General features: G+C 44.9%; 1 protein-coding gene across 2 annotated transcripts in view; it reads left to right on the plus strand.

Moving 5' to 3' along the window:
• rhbdl1 (rhomboid, veinlet-like 1 (Drosophila)) overlaps positions 1-15539 on the plus strand; it is a 52636-nt gene extending 37097 nt beyond the window's left edge. For both annotated transcript variants that reach the window (XM_042305337.1, XM_042305338.1), the window contains 3 exons: positions 11119-11219; positions 13582-13642; positions 14119-15539. In XM_042305337.1, coding sequence (XP_042161271.1) covers positions 11119-11219; positions 13582-13642; positions 14119-14390 — 434 coding nt within the window. In that variant the 3' untranslated portion in view covers positions 14391-15539. The remainder of the gene's footprint in view (positions 1-11118; positions 11220-13581; positions 13643-14118) is intronic.

Genomic DNA, 15539 nt, shown 5'->3' on the forward strand with positions numbered 1-15539 from the left:
TATTCTTTAGACACTTACTTGCTTCCCTATTGTTGTTGCATTGTCTAGTGGTGAACCTGCAGGTAAGCATTTCGTTGCACTGTGTACTCCATGTGCATCATGTGTATACAGTATGACAGAAAACACACTTGGAACATGATATGGGGACTCTGGTGGTTTGTTGTGACTGGATGTCCAGGTGTGTTTTGAAAGGACTCACTCTCTTGGTGACCTGGTATGTGTGAACTGGGGATGATGAGTAAAAGGCCTCAGTCTCCTCTTTCCGTTAAGGTCATTCGGCGATTTCAATCTCTTCCCCTGTCCTCTGACTCTACACCAAGCCAGGGAGATGGATTGTGGTGGCAGACTGGATGGGGATTGATTGTAGATTGTTTGGCTCCCCTTGGAGAAAAGCCACAGAGAGGAGGATGAGGATATTCCCCTTGTCTTTCCGTGCCCACGAAGGACCAGAGAAGGGCTGGCGGGGAGAGGGAGCGTTTATCTCTATCCCAGGTATACCTCCATATTTTAAACAAACTTTCCCAGATTGACAGGACCATTGCAATTCTATTGGGACTTGAAAATGGACTCCCGTCAAGTAAATTACCTTTGGCGTTATGACCATATCAAATAGAGTAGACAAAAGCGCATGTGAAAGATGGCTAGCCTCCAGTTATGCCACCCCATCCACCCTCCTCTTGCCCACTCCTGTCCGCCACTCATTATCAAGACCAGGCACTAGAGTTCCCGTATGGCCTCATCCTGTTGCGTGTGGCTCTTGTTGTGTAATGACTGCAGATACCACCCCATCAGAAATCTATTTGACCAAGGAACAAAAGTGCACCACTTTATAGATCTGTGCTGTATAAGGTTCAAGGCTACGGTTAGGTTTAAGATAAAGGCTGTGTTTGTTTCCTTGCAAAGATGATCCATGTGTGCTTATCCCAGTGTAATAGAACAATGTGTTGACCTTCTGACCTAAGCTCAGTGGCAGTCCTGTCATGTGCACCACTTGTGATTATTCCTTCCCCATTGCAGTAAACTTGTGTTGATTTTAGATTGTCAAGGTTGCTGATTACAATTTCCGAGCCAGGTTTACCGTGGCTGCCTCTTCTCTCAACCTTGTTCTCTGCAGCACTGCAAACAGCACACTAATTAATCTCTGTCTCGTTAAAGGATGCCAGTTTCACAGTGGTTACTCCTACTCCAGGTAAACCCCCACCCCTCGAGAAAACACACACCTGCCTTTGGTTAAGTTTCCTGCCCCCATGCACTCTCTCTGCTCTCTGCTCTCTGCTCTCTCTCTCTCTCTCTCTCTCTCTCTCTCTCTCTCTCTCTCTCATCCTCTCTCTCTCTCACTCCCTTTCTCTTGCTCTCCCTCCATTTCTGCTTGGTAAATAAATCTGATCAGGCATTTCCTCAGTTTATTAGCCAGGCGAGGCAGCCTTTCGAGTGGGAGAGTGCTGACTGCAGCACATCTCACTTGCAGGGCCGGGAGATTTAATACATAGCAGATGTGTCTGTCTCAGGCGAGCGTGTACAAACTGAGCAACCGGAACTTCGACTAAACAATCCTCTCAGAGGATAGAAATAGCCTCTATTGAAAAGAGCTTTGAAAGGAAGAATTCTCAAGCACCTGAGTTCGGGTTTAAGGCTGAGGCAAAGTGGAGTGCAGTACATTTCAACTGTTCGGTATTGATTATAGACACACATCAATGATGATTACCAAGAAACCTTTTTTTAGAAAAACAAGCTGTCCGTGTATGCAGTTTAGTCTGGGTAATAGCAAACTATGTGGGATCAGATATCAGACACGGTCATCGCCTTTCCGTGAATCGAGAGCTCTGGCGATGATCAAATGTTTTATGTCCTTCCTTTCACAGTGAAGGATTAAAAGGAACAAGAGAATGTGAATCGTGGAGTGTGTGAATCACATGAATAAATCACCACTCATTGTCCTTGCAGCGTCCCTTTCTGATTCACTGATTGACTGGCCAATCAGGAAATGCTGCTCAATGCATGTTAATGCTGCTCAATGCATGTTAATGCTCTGGGCCAATTAGTCAATTGGTGACCTTAGTGCTCCATATAGTTTGGGTCATATAATAAAATAGGTTGACAAATCCCACATGTTTTGGTTAAGCTCTTATCTGTCCAAAATCACCTAAAATGTGTAACGCTACAACCATACTTTAACCTGTTCCACCTACAACTGTTTAACCTTGATGTGCTGTTGAAATACTCTACAAAAGCTATCCTTTTGAAAACACTAAGCATGTTTGCTCCGAAAGCACGGAGGTGGGTGTATAGGCAGCCAGATTCACTTTTTTTGTTGTTGTTGATGGATTCTTAAATTATTGCAGAATTTTCTGTTCTGTAGCTGCCAGTTGAGCCACTGGAGTGACTCCCTTAGGCACTCAGCTCTGGTCTTGGATCAGTTGTCCCTTGGTCATGGTTAGCCATTGCTTAAGGGCATCATCTACTAACGTCACTGCCAATCTGCTTGGTTTAGTTTGACAGGCAAAACCAGAGTCAGTCGAGTTCGCCCACAAAAGAGGACACATAGTCACATAGTCACTGTAAATGTATAGTGTATATAGTGTAAAAATGCATTCTGAACTTGATGATGAACTTGATGATGCCTAGAAAATCAGCACAGTAAATGCATCTGCGCATGAACTGTAAACTGCCAACAACACACAGAAATAATCTGAGACCTCACGTCTGGGCTCCCGATGAGTGAGATATCCCTAAATCTCCAACTCCCTGTAAACAGGAGAGCCCAGATGACAGGCCCTGGTTAATATCCACATCCAAAGCCCTTTAACCAGCGCTGTGCTAGCAGGAAGAGGGAGCTGTGTGAAAGACTTCTGTCCTCCCCACGGACTCCTTCGCTTCCCTTTCAGGCCGGGGGTCTTTGGGCCCCCTCCCTCCCTGCTCCCCCCCCCCACACACTTTACTCCAGATGCTGCGTCCCGCCAGCGACTAGTGTCATGTGGCCCTGGGCCGCTGGCTGCTGAATAGGATGTCGCCGTAGCGATGTGGCAGCTCGCCGCACTTGTGCTAAAACAGTGCAGTGTTGTTATGACAGCCTGCCAACTACATTACATCTCTGTGCTCTGTTCTGAAGGAAACACATTCCTAGTATGAGTATCATGAGTTACTCTTGCATGTGTACTGTGAATTCACCTTTGCAGTTCAAATGTACATGAAAGCTTCACTTACAGTTAGTCTTAACTGGAAAATAAATGCTGTATTGAAGTAATAATTGAACCATATTGAATTAATATTGTTTGAGGAATCGAGGAACACATCTGAGAGGAGCCTGTGTGAAAGTTGCTCCAATTCCATTTTTTCCCCCGCGACTTTGAAGAGATCAGAGAGCACTCGGTATGTAATTGCAATTTCTTGGAACCACAAAAAAAAAAAAAATGGGGCAATATGGATCTTTACAAGTCTTCAGCTGCTGCACTCACTTCATCAAGCATCAAATCCTCCAGAAATCCATGTAAAATAGAACTGTGAGTGTCGGGGGGGGATAAAGGACTCAGGGAACGCACTCCGATTTCCATCTGTCATCTGATGATGATCACCACCGCCACCACAGGCTGACAGGGCACTCTTTAAGGAGCCACATACACACAGGCACACACAGGCACACACAGGCAAACACACACACACACACACACACACACACACACACACACACACACACACACACACACACCACACACACACACACACACTCACACACGCACGTACACAGAATATGAATGGAATAGGCATTATAGATGAATGCCCGCACAATTTTATTTTATCAACCCTTTTTCATTTCTGCTCATTTCCATAATTAGTGAAGGCTGACGGTGTCCTTGTGAACAACTGCCACTGTGATTAACTGCTTAAAATTCTGTCTTACTTCACTTTGGCGGGTACAGTAGAACAACAGTGAGGACACGCTGTGACATGTTGTAGTATGATTGCGATATCTGTATAGATTGCACAGTTTAAAGAACATATTTACCACAAAACCAAGTTTTACTTTGAAATTCGAGACAATAATTTGATGGGGAGAGGTTTTATAAAATTTTTTGCTGTAAATGCTTTGACAATGTGCGCCTACACAACTAGACAGTACCTGCTACCCATATAATTACGTATAGTGATACCCCGCCTCCCGGGTGGCACAGTGATTAAGGGTGCTGTACTGCAGCGTCAGCTGTGCCATCAGAGACTCTGGGTTCACGCCCAGGCTCTGTCGTAACCGGCCGCGACCGGGAGGTCCGTGGGGCAACGCACAATTGGCCTAGCGTCGTCCAGGTTAGGGAGGGCTTGGCCGGTAGGGATGTCCTTGTCTCATCGTGCACCAGTGACTCCTGTGGCGGGCCAGGCACAGTGCGTGCTAACCAAGGTTGCCAGGTGCAAAGTGTTTCCTCTGACACATTGGTGCGGCTGTGTTAAGAAGCAGTGTGGCTTGGTTGGGTTGTGTATTGGAGGACGCATGACTTTCAACCTTCGTCTCTCCCGAGTCCATACGGGAGTTGTAGCGATGAGACAAGATAGTAGCTACTAAAACAATTGGATACCATGAAATTGGGGAGAAAAAGGGGTAAAAAAAGAATATATATATATATATATATAAAATATAGTGATACCCGAAGAGATACAGTGCCTTGCGAAAGTATTCGGCCCCCTTGAACTTTGCGACCTTTTGCTACATTTCAGGCTTCAAACATAAAGATATAAAACTGTATTTTTTTGTGAAGAATCAACAACTAGTGGGACACAATCATGAAGTGGAACGACATTTATTGGATATTTCAAACTTTTTTAACAAATCAAAAACTGAAAAATTGGGCGTGCAAAATTATTCAGCCCCCTTAAGTTAATACTTTGTAGCGCCACCTTTTGCTGCGATTACAGCTGTAAGTCGCTTGGGGTATGTCTCTATCAGTTTTGCACATCGAGAGACTGAAATTTTTTCCCATTCCTCCTTGCAAAACAGCTCGAGCTCAGTGAGGTTGGATGGAGAGCATTTGTGAACAGCAGTTTTCAGTTCTTTCCACAGATTCTCGATTGGATTCAGGTCTGGACTTTGACTTGGCCATTCTAACACCTGGATATGTTTATTTTTTAACCATTCCATTGTAGATTTTGCTTTATGTTTTGGATCATTGTCTTGTTGGAAGACAAATCTCCGTCCCAGTCTCAGGTCTTTTGCAGACTCCATCAGGTTCTTCCAGAATGGTCCTGTATTTGGCTCCATCCATCTTCCCATCAATTTTAACCATCTTCCCTGTCCCTGCTGAAGAAAAGCAGGCCCAAACCATGATGCTGCCACCACCATGTTTGACAGTGGGGATGGTGTGTTCAGGGTGATGAGCTGTGTTGCTTTTACGCCAAATATAACGTTTTGCATTGTTGCCAAAAAGTTCCATTTTGGTTTCATCTGACCAGAGCACCTTCTTCCACATGTTTGGTGTGTCTCCCAGGTGGCTTGTGGCAAACTTTAAACAACACTTTTTATGGATATCTTTAAGAAATGGCTTTCTTCTTGCCACTCTTCCATAAAGGCCAGATTTGTGCAATATACGACTGATTGTTGTCCTATGGACAGAGTCTCCCACCTCAGCTGTAGATCTCTGCAGTTCATCCAGAGTGATCATGGGCCTCTTGGCTGCATCTCTGATCAGTCTTCTCCTTGTATGAGCTGAAAGTTTAGAGGGACGGCCAGGTCTTGGTAGATTTGCAGTGGTCTGATACTCCTTCCATTTCAATATTATCGCTTGCACAATGCTCCTTGGGATGTTTAAAGCTTGGGAAATCTTTTTGTATCCAAATCCGGCTTTAAACTTCTTCACAACAGTATCTCGGACCTGCCTGGTGTGTTCCTTGTTCTTCATGATGCTCTCTGCGCTTTTAACGGACCTCTGAGACTATCACAGTGCAGGTGCATTTATACGGAGACTTGATTGCACACAGGTGGATTGTATTTATCATCATTAGTCATTTAGGTCAACATTGGATCATTCAGAGATCCTCACTGAACTTCTGGAGAGAGTTTGCTGCACTGAAAGTAAAGGGGCTAAATAATTTTGCACGCCCAATTTTCAGTTTTTGATTTGTTAAAAAAGTTTGAAATATCCAATAAATGTCGTTCCACTTCATGATTGTGTCCCACTTGTTGTTGATTCTTCACAAAAAAATACAGTTTTATATCTTTATGTTTGAAGCCTGAAATGTGGCAAAAGGTCGCAAAGTTCAAGGGGGCCGAATACTTTCGCAAGGCACTGTACTTCACGTCTACATTTTTTCCACTCCAGTCTCTGTCTGGCCACACGAGCTTTTTGACCCCATCATGTACTTTGCCGGTGTCTGAAACGCCTTTACTTAACCAATACGTTCACAGTCTAGCAGAAGAATTGGCCCATAGCCAAGCTATGCAGATGTCTAACTAGACTGTTCTTATGTATACAGAACCAGATAGTCACAAAGAAAATTTGAATAAAATTGTATTTGTCACATGCGCCGAGTACAATTGGGTGTAGACTTTACAGTGAAATTATTACTTATGAGCCCTTTCCCAACAATGCAAAGTAAAAGTAATACAATGTAGCAAATAAGGCCCCCCCAAAAAAACTGTAACAATAAAGACTAAATAACGAGCTTATATATAAGGAGTACCGGTACCGAGTTAATGTTCAGGGGTGCGAAGTAGTTGAGGTAGTTGAGGTTACATGTACATGTAGGTAGGGGTAAAAGTGACTAGGCAATCAGGATAGCTAATAAATAGAGTAGCAGCAGCATATGTGAAGAGTGTGAAAATGTGTCTGTGTGTGTGTGTGGTGTCAATATGCATGTGTGTGTGTGTTTTGTGTGTGTGAGTGTATGTAGTGTGTGTGTATGTGTATGCGTATGTGTATGTGTGTGTTGGAGTGTCATTGTAGTATGTGTGTGTGTGAGTCCAGTGATTGTGCATAGAGCCAGTGCAAGAATGCCAGTGGGGGAAAAAAGGGGTAGCCATGTGATTAACCGTTCAGCATTCTTATGGCTTGGGGGTAGAAGCTGTTCAGGAGCCTTTTGGTCCCAGACTTGGCGCTCCAGGACCGCTTGCCTTGCGGTAGCAGAGAGAACAGTCTATGACTTGGGTGGCTGGAGCCTTTGACCATTTTTAAGGCCTTCCTCTGACACCGCCTGGATTGTAGGGAGCTCGGCCCCAGTGATGTACTGGGCCGTACACACTACCCTTTGTAGCGCCAAGCAGTCAGATGCCAAGCAGTTGCCATACCAAGCGTTGATGCAGCCAGTCAAGATGCTCTTAGCGTTGCAGCTGTAGAACTTTTTGAGGATCTGAAGGCCCATGGCAAATCTTTTCAGCCTCATGAGGGGGAAGAGGTGCTGTTGTGCCCTCTTCATGACTGTGTTGGTGTGTTTGCGCCATGATAGATCCTTAGTGATGTGGACACCGAGGAACTTGAAACTCTCAACCGTCTCCACTACAGCCCTGTGAATGGGGGCGTGCTCAGCCCTCAGCTCCTTTGTCTTGCTGACGTTGAGGGAAGGTTGTTGTCCTGGCACCACACTTCCAGGTCTCTGACCTCCTCCCTGTAGACTGTCTCATCGTCGTCGGTGATCAGGCCCACCACAGTTGTGTCGTCAGCAAACTTAATGATGTTGTTGGAGTCGTGCGTAGCCACACAGTTGTGGGTGAACAGGAAGTACAGAAGGGGACAAAGCACGCACAAAGCATGTGTTGTTGTCTACTCTCACAACCTGGGGGCGGCCCGTCAGGTAGTCCAGGATCCAGTTGTAGAGGGAAGTGTTTAATCCCAGATTCCTTAGTTTAGTGATGAGATTGGAGGGCACTATGATGTTGAACTCTGAGCTGTAGTCAATGAACAGAATTATCATGTAGGTGTTCCTGTTGTCCAAGTGGGAAAGGGTAGTGTGGAGTGCAATAGAGATTGTATAATCTGTGGGGCTGTATGTGAATTGGAGTGGGTCCAGGGTGTCGGGATGATGGTGTTGATGTGAGCCACGACCAGCCTTTGAAATCTTTTCATGGTGTTGGGTTCTGAGAATAGGAAATATACTTATTCATGTCACTGAGGGAGAGAGGGTAATGTATAACGTTTACATTATGTCAGGGATCCGATTGAAAGACTGAGTGCAGAGAAGCGATCACATGTGGCAGGTATTGATGGATTAGTGATGAAGGGGGGTCGAGGTCAGGTCACATTAAGGGAGGAAGAACAGTTTATGACCCATATCCCTTAGTGTCCTGCCTAGCAGTAAAATATACAATGTTTATACCGATGTGTAGGAGGAGACTCAGCCTAGGAGGAAGGGTTAAATACCAGTGCTTGTACAGATGTGTAGGAGGAGACTCAGCCTAGGAGGAAGGGTTAAATACCAGTGTTTGTGTGAAAATGTTTTTGTCCTGTGCAGCTGTATTGATCCTCATGGAAGAATAAACGTGGTTGAGCTTTCATAGTGTCCGGTGAGTTTTTTACTCTGAGAATTAAAACCTAACAATGGCTACAGATGTGAGTGCTTCAGGTCGTAAGTACTATAGACAGGTTACCTTGGCGTTCTTGGGCACAGGGACTATGGTGGTCTGCTTGTAAACATGTCGTTTTTACAAGCTGGGTCAGGGAGAGGTTGAAAATGTCAGTGAAGACACTTGTAGGTTTCGATCTTGGTCCTGTATTGACACTTTGCCTGGTTGATGGTTCATCAGAGTAGGATTTCTAATAAGCATCTGGATTAGTGTCCCACTCCTTCAAAGTGACAGCTCTAGCTTTTAGCTCAGTGCGGATGTTGCCTGTAATCCATGACTTCTGGTTGGGATATGTATGTATGGTCACTGTGGGGAAGATATCGTCAAAGCACTTATTAATGAAGATGATGACTGATGAGTTAAACTCCTCCAAGCCATCAGATGAATCTTAGATCAAATTCCAGTCTGTGCAAGCGAAACAGTCGTGTAGCTAAGTATGCGCTTCATCTGACCTCTTCCGTATTGATACTGGTACTTCCTGTTTGAGTTTTTGCTTGTATGCAGGAATCAGGCGGATAGAGTTATGGTCAGATTTGCCAAATGGAAGGTGAGGGAGAGCTTTGTATGCATCTCTGTGTGTGGAGTAAAGGTGATCTATTGTTTTTTTCACCTCTAGTTGCACAGGTGACATCCTTGTAGAAATGAGGTAACACAGATTTCAGTTTTACTGCATTAAAATCACCGGTCACTAGGAGCGTCGTCTCTGGGTGAGCATTTTCTTGTTTGCTTATGGCACATACAGCTCGTTGAGTGCGGCATTAGTGCCAGCATCGGTTTGTGGTAATAAATAGACAGCTCTTGGTAAATAGTATGGTCTACAACTTATCATGAGGTATTCTTACTCAGGCAATCAGAACCTTGAGACTTCCTTAATATTAGATTTTGCGCACCAGCTGTTGTTAACACAGAGACGCGCACCCCCTCCCCTGAGCTTACACAAAGCTGCTGTTCTGTTCTGCCTATGTATAGAAAAACCATCTAGATTTATATTTTCCATGTCCTTGTTCAGCCACGACTCGGAGAAACATCGGATATTACAGTTCTTCAGATCGCGTCGATAGGATAGCCTCGAACGGAGCTCTTCCAGTTTATTCTCCAGTGATTGCACGTTCGCCAAAAGAACAAAGAGTAGACGCGGCTTATCCACTCTCCGACACAGTCTCATCAGATGTCCCGCACGCTGGCCTCTATAGCACCCCCTCCTCCCTTTCTGAGTGTCGAGGATTTGGATCTGGTCTGGGATAGTGGTCTTTCGCCTCCGACTCATTGAAGTAGAAGTCCTCATCCAAATCGGGTTAGTGACAGCTGTTCTGATGTCCAGAAGCCCTTTTTGGTCATAGGAAACGATGGCAGAAACATTGTGTACAATAAAAGGAAAAATCAGCACAAAATAACACACAAGTAGCAATTGGTCGAGTGCCTGTAAAATGTCCGCTTTTCCTTCCAGCGCCAATATCATTATCTTTTATGGAAATGATTAAATCATCCAACTGACTGGTCTGTGTAGCATGTACGGTGCCTTCAGAAAGTATTCATACCCCTTGACTTATTCCGCATTTTGTTGTGTTACAGCCTGAATTCAAAATGGATTAAATATTGTAAAAAAAAAACATCTTAACGCTAAACTTTGTGGTAACAGTTAGTGTAAACTTTCCTGTTTCAGCATGACAATGCCCCCGTGCACAAAGCGAGGTCCATGCAGAAATAGTTTGTCTGCACAGAGCCCTGACCTAATCGAACACCTTTGGGATGAATTGTAAGACCGACTGCGAGCCAGGCCTAATCGCCAACATCACTGCCGACCTCACTAATACTCTTGTGGCTGAATGGAAGCAAGTCCCCGGAGCAATATTCCAACATCTCGTAGAAAGCCTTCCCAGAAGAGTGGAGGCTGTTATGGCAGCAAAGAGGGGGACCATATCCATATTAATGCCCATGATTTTCGAAAGAGATGTTCGACGAGTAGGTGTCCATATACTTTTGATCATGTAGTGTATCAGAAGCCAATGCTTCAGTATAATCTACATGGGATCAAGAGGACATTATAGTATCGTAGCAAGAGTACGTCATAGATAAACCCTCCTATTATGGTCTCCTTGTGGTATGTGTAGATTATGGTCTTTGTAGCTGTCCAATTTAATATGTGTCTAAGTACAGTATATAAGATAACATTTGTGACTATGGTATTTTTTGTTTAACGTGACTGTTTTGTTTTATGAGCCTGGTGGTGGTGCTGGCAGCTATAGTGTAAACCATGTGCACACCAGCACATAAGAAAAAACAGTATGCGGGTGTATAGATATAAAGAGGGCAAGTCGAGGTCAACTGACGACAGACACACAAGGATGTGTTCTTTTGAGTTCAGGGGGATGCTGGGAGGAAGGTGACTGAAATTGCTATGGTGATGATGAGTAACCTCACCTCTCTCTTTTTCCTCCATCTCCCAACATTTTCCTCTATATTTTTCACTCTCTTTCTGAACATTGCGCTCCATTTCTGAAAATTGCTCTCCTTCTGTCTCTCTTTCTCTCTCTCTCTCCTCTCCCCCTCTTTCTCTATCACCATTTCTCTCTCCCCAGGTTCCCTGACTGTGTCCATCACAGACATGCGTGCTCCAGTGGTGGGGGGTTCCGGGGGTGTCTACGCTCTGTGCTCGGCGCATCTGGCCAACGTCGTCATGGTAACTGCCGTCATCATCGCCTTCATTGTCACACTTGATAACAGTATCAATGGAGACCAAAATGTCAGAGAAATCCCGTTAAGAGAGTTCTCCTCCACACAACATCCTTCTGTTTTCTGTTGTGTGTGTAGATAGACTCTTGTGCTTGCCCTCATCAAGCTCTGCAGGTGTGAGTGGGATGTACAATGGGAACGATGCGCTTTAGCAAGGATTCCATGCCAGAGAGCACACACAGAGAGTGGGTCCCTATCAATATGATGTGATAAGGACTTTTTATAACCGGCTAACAAGCACTTTTTTGGATAAGAGCCATCAAATATTCCAGAACCCCCATGATCATAGCTTATCAGAAAGGAACTCTGCATTTGGGCTATTGACTTAACTTGAAATGCTGTTTTGATTCCACCGTTGATCTGTTATTCGTTGTTTTCCTTTGTAATTTATTCTTAACACCTCTCTATTTAGAAGTGCCAAACTCCTTGCATATGGGAATATTAAAGGCTATGTCAATCTGTTCCTCAGTACTCCCTAGGTGCCTGGTCTGCCAAATGTCTCCGCAACAGAAAACATAAAATGTGCGATCACACTGTCTGTGTGTGTGTGTGTGTGTGTGTGTGTGTGTGTGTGTGCGTCAGCATCAGTGTGTCTGGATGTGCGATGTCTCAGCACATTCTGTCAGAAGACTCAGGGCTGTGTAAGATCTGATGAATCACTCTTAGTATAGAAGGCCTTCACTACAAGCAAAAGAGGTGCCAGCAAAAGTCGAACTCAAAATGCATCAGCAGCCCCAGAGTAGAGAGTTTAAACTTTGACCCCTACTCCCAAAAAACTAAGCGTCTGTTGTTTATTATGCCTGGCCCCTGGGTTTGTTTTTTCTTCTTTGCGTCTCAGGGGGCGGAAGTGTTTTTACTCCAGTAGACCTCATCTATCTGTCCAAAAGCTTTTATCGTCAGTTATTTGGATGAGACGGTTGAACAGAGGTTTTGTCTCACTGCTGTCAAGGCCATCAAAATGATTTATGTTAAATCGGCCAAATGCCTCTTCATCTCTACATTAAAGTTCAGACTGAACAAGAAATCTGCACCTATCCTGGTTGAATTAACACTTTAATTTGTCCTCCCGCGGGTAACTAGAGACCCAATTAACCTTTTATGTACTGTATGTTGATCTTATAATTCATTGAAAACGTGTCATATACTCATCCAAGGTTAAAGTGAGTGGTGGTGTTTCTTTGGATTTTCTCCTACTATATCTATTGTGTTATATTCTCCTACATTATTTTAACATTACTACAAACGTCAAAGTGTTTTCTTTCCAATGGTACCAATTATATGCATATCCTGTTCTTCAGGGCCTGAGCAACAGGCAGTTTACTTCGGGCACGTCATTCAGGCGCAAATTGAGAAAAAAGGGGCCTAGCCCTAAGGAAGATTTGGAAATAAAAACAGGGTTGCCTGTAACAGGGTTGTGTTCATCCACGGGAGGGGCCTGTTGTGTTCAATTAAATGCAAGCTTCAGGGGAAAATGTACCACTAGTGTAGATATTTTAGCCCTTGTCTCAATTTAGGTACAGCTTCATTTAGATCCCTGAGCTTAGTATTGATAGGCAAAATGGAGGATACACTTCTCTCCATTGAGAGCATGTAAAACAAACTTCAGCAAGGAAAAAAATAAGGGAAAGTGAGCGTCTCTATCACGTGAGTGCCCCCCTTCTCCCTTCCTTATTCATGCTGCTTGGTTGACCTCCCCCGTACTCTGACACTTGTCATTTATTTGTGCTATTACTGCACTTTCATGAGGCCCTGCCGTCGCATAGACGAATAGGCTGAGTTGTGTGTATAGGCCTGCACTTTATTGACTTTCTTCAGGATCTTTAATCTTGCGTGGCACTCGGCTTTGCCTGCCTGGCTTCCTCTGCAAGGGAGCAAAACACTACTGCTTCCTTCCCGGTCTCCCAGGACCTAGAGGATATGAAGAGGGACGAGATTGGTGCAATCCTTCATCCTGGGTAATAAACATGTTATTCTGAGGCAGAAACCTTTTGTATTATCCCAGGAGGAACACAGGGTGTTTTATTGGGCCGTTCTCACCCTCCGTAAAGCTATCTTAACCCTGATTAATAGAACGGGCAGCAAGGTGGATCCACCGATTGGAGACCAGCCAGGTGTATAATCATGTCTCTGTCTAGTAGGCCTGTCCTCATCCTACCTGTATGGAAGTGGATGTCTGATCGCTGTGGTTCACACACGTTCCCTACAGAATGCAGAGATGGTGGAGATACTCACTGTGTAAGCTGTAAATGTACAGGTCTTTGGAGCTGACTGCTTGTGTTTTACTTGCCGCTCGTCTCTCTGTTTTGCAGAACTGGGCCGGTATGCGGTGTCCATACAAGCTCCTCCGCATGATTCTGGCACTGGTGTGCAGTAAGTTTCCTACTATATCCATATAGCCATTCAATATCTACACTATTTACAAATCAAATTGTATTGGTCACGTTTACGTTTTTTGCAGATGTTATTGTGGGTACAGCGAAATGCTTGCATTATAACTTGAGTGGGCCTTGTAAAATTAGTTGAGGTATTGCTTCAAGTGCAATAGGGAGGAGTGAGTGGCCCTCAGGTTGCAGATTGGATATGTAGTATTTCGTTCAGAGGATATGACTTATGCTGTATGGCAGTGACTTTTCCCAATTCACTACGACTTTCGTCAGTGTGCAATATGTCCCGTCCGTCTGTCCCGCGTTGGACTTCCCCATACCTCAGTCTAGTGTATCTGTAGCCAGCCCATCTCTTTAAACATAGCCTTAGCCTTAGCAAAGCCCTAGTCTTGGACTCTACTCAAAACTCTATCTGCCAAATCCCACATTTCCACTCATATTTGATGACTTCTTCCATTGCAGTGAGTTCGGAGGTGGGCCGTGCCGTGTGGCTGCGCTTCTCCCCGCCCTTGCCCTCCTCGGGGCCCCAGCCCAGCTTCATGGCCCACCTGGCGGGGGCGGTGGTGGGCATCAGCATGGGCCTGCTCATCCTGCGCAGCTACGAGGAGAGCCTGCAGAAGCAGTGCTCCTGGTGGGTCATCCTCTTCTCCTTCATCACCTTCCTTCTCTTCGCCATCTTCTGGAACATCTTCGCCTACGAGCTGCTGGGGGTGCAGCTTCCACCCGCTCCCTGACACCAAGAAGATCTCTCTCACTCCATTACATTTTCCCTCTCATTGTCACATGTCAAGACCCAGCGCCTTCGCCGTATCCTTTTCCTGTCCGCTCAGCCAACCTCCCCGGCAACACCATTCAAAACACAGAAAGTCATTTAATTCAAAACTGTAGAGCAGGAATAATTTTTCCCAATGTACCCATATCATCATAGAATGATCTCTGTTTTGTGGTGGGAGGGAATTTGGTAGCAATATATGCAGGTGAAAGATGTGTAGCTGTCTTTATATTCTCATTGTGGAGCATCCCTTTTGTCTTTTGTGTTGAAGCTTAACCCAGCTTCAGGTAGAACCTGTCAGAGAGCCATTATGATTAATACCATGCAGCGTCAGCTCTCCTTTGCGTTCAGAGTGGGTTTATGACCCTTGAGGTGCTTCTTACTGGACAGATGTGTGTTCTGTCGGTATTCCTCACTGCCCCTTTTAAAGACATGAGGCAGAAGGACACTAATGTTCTACTGCCCAACATGCACCTAAACACTATATCTACACTGTGGAATAAGAATAGGAATTCACAGGATTAGGTATTACATGTAACAAGGCATGCAGCTAGGAAGGTGGAAAAGACAGAGAAGAAAATAAATCAATGCTGAAACCGTGATATCCTATTTCCCCACCATCACCACTGTGGTGCTCATGTCCCTAGTAGCCATTGTCACTCATTTTCCACTCAACCTAAATGCTTCAGCAGGTTAGCATAATCTCCAGCAGGTTAGCAGTACCATACCCTAGCCTGCTAAAGCACCAGCATCTCATCTAGCCCATGCTCTAAGGTCCAAACTGAGACGTGTGCTCTTTACACCCCCGGACACACCAACCCGCACCCTTCTCCTGTGTCACCGTCTCCAAGAACAACCACTGCCTGATGCTGTAAGTCAGCGCGGGAACGCAAAGCGAGCGACACAGGCCTCTCTGTCTATTCTCACTCTAACAGACGGAACTGGGGAGGGCAACGGACATGTCATCATCGCCTGACCTCTGACCTTTTTGTCCCAGCGGGCATTGGGTTCAGTCTGTCAAAGCCCAGTCTATACCTCAGTGTCTCATTCTTAGGGACTGTATACTTTTGTAAAGGAATGTACACATAAAAAAAGGAGTGTTAATCATTTA

This window comes from Oncorhynchus tshawytscha, linkage group LG24 (genome assembly GCF_018296145.1).
Source record: "Oncorhynchus tshawytscha isolate Ot180627B linkage group LG24, Otsh_v2.0, whole genome shotgun sequence".
NCBI classification, from domain to species: Eukaryota; Metazoa; Chordata; class Actinopteri; order Salmoniformes; family Salmonidae; genus Oncorhynchus; species Oncorhynchus tshawytscha.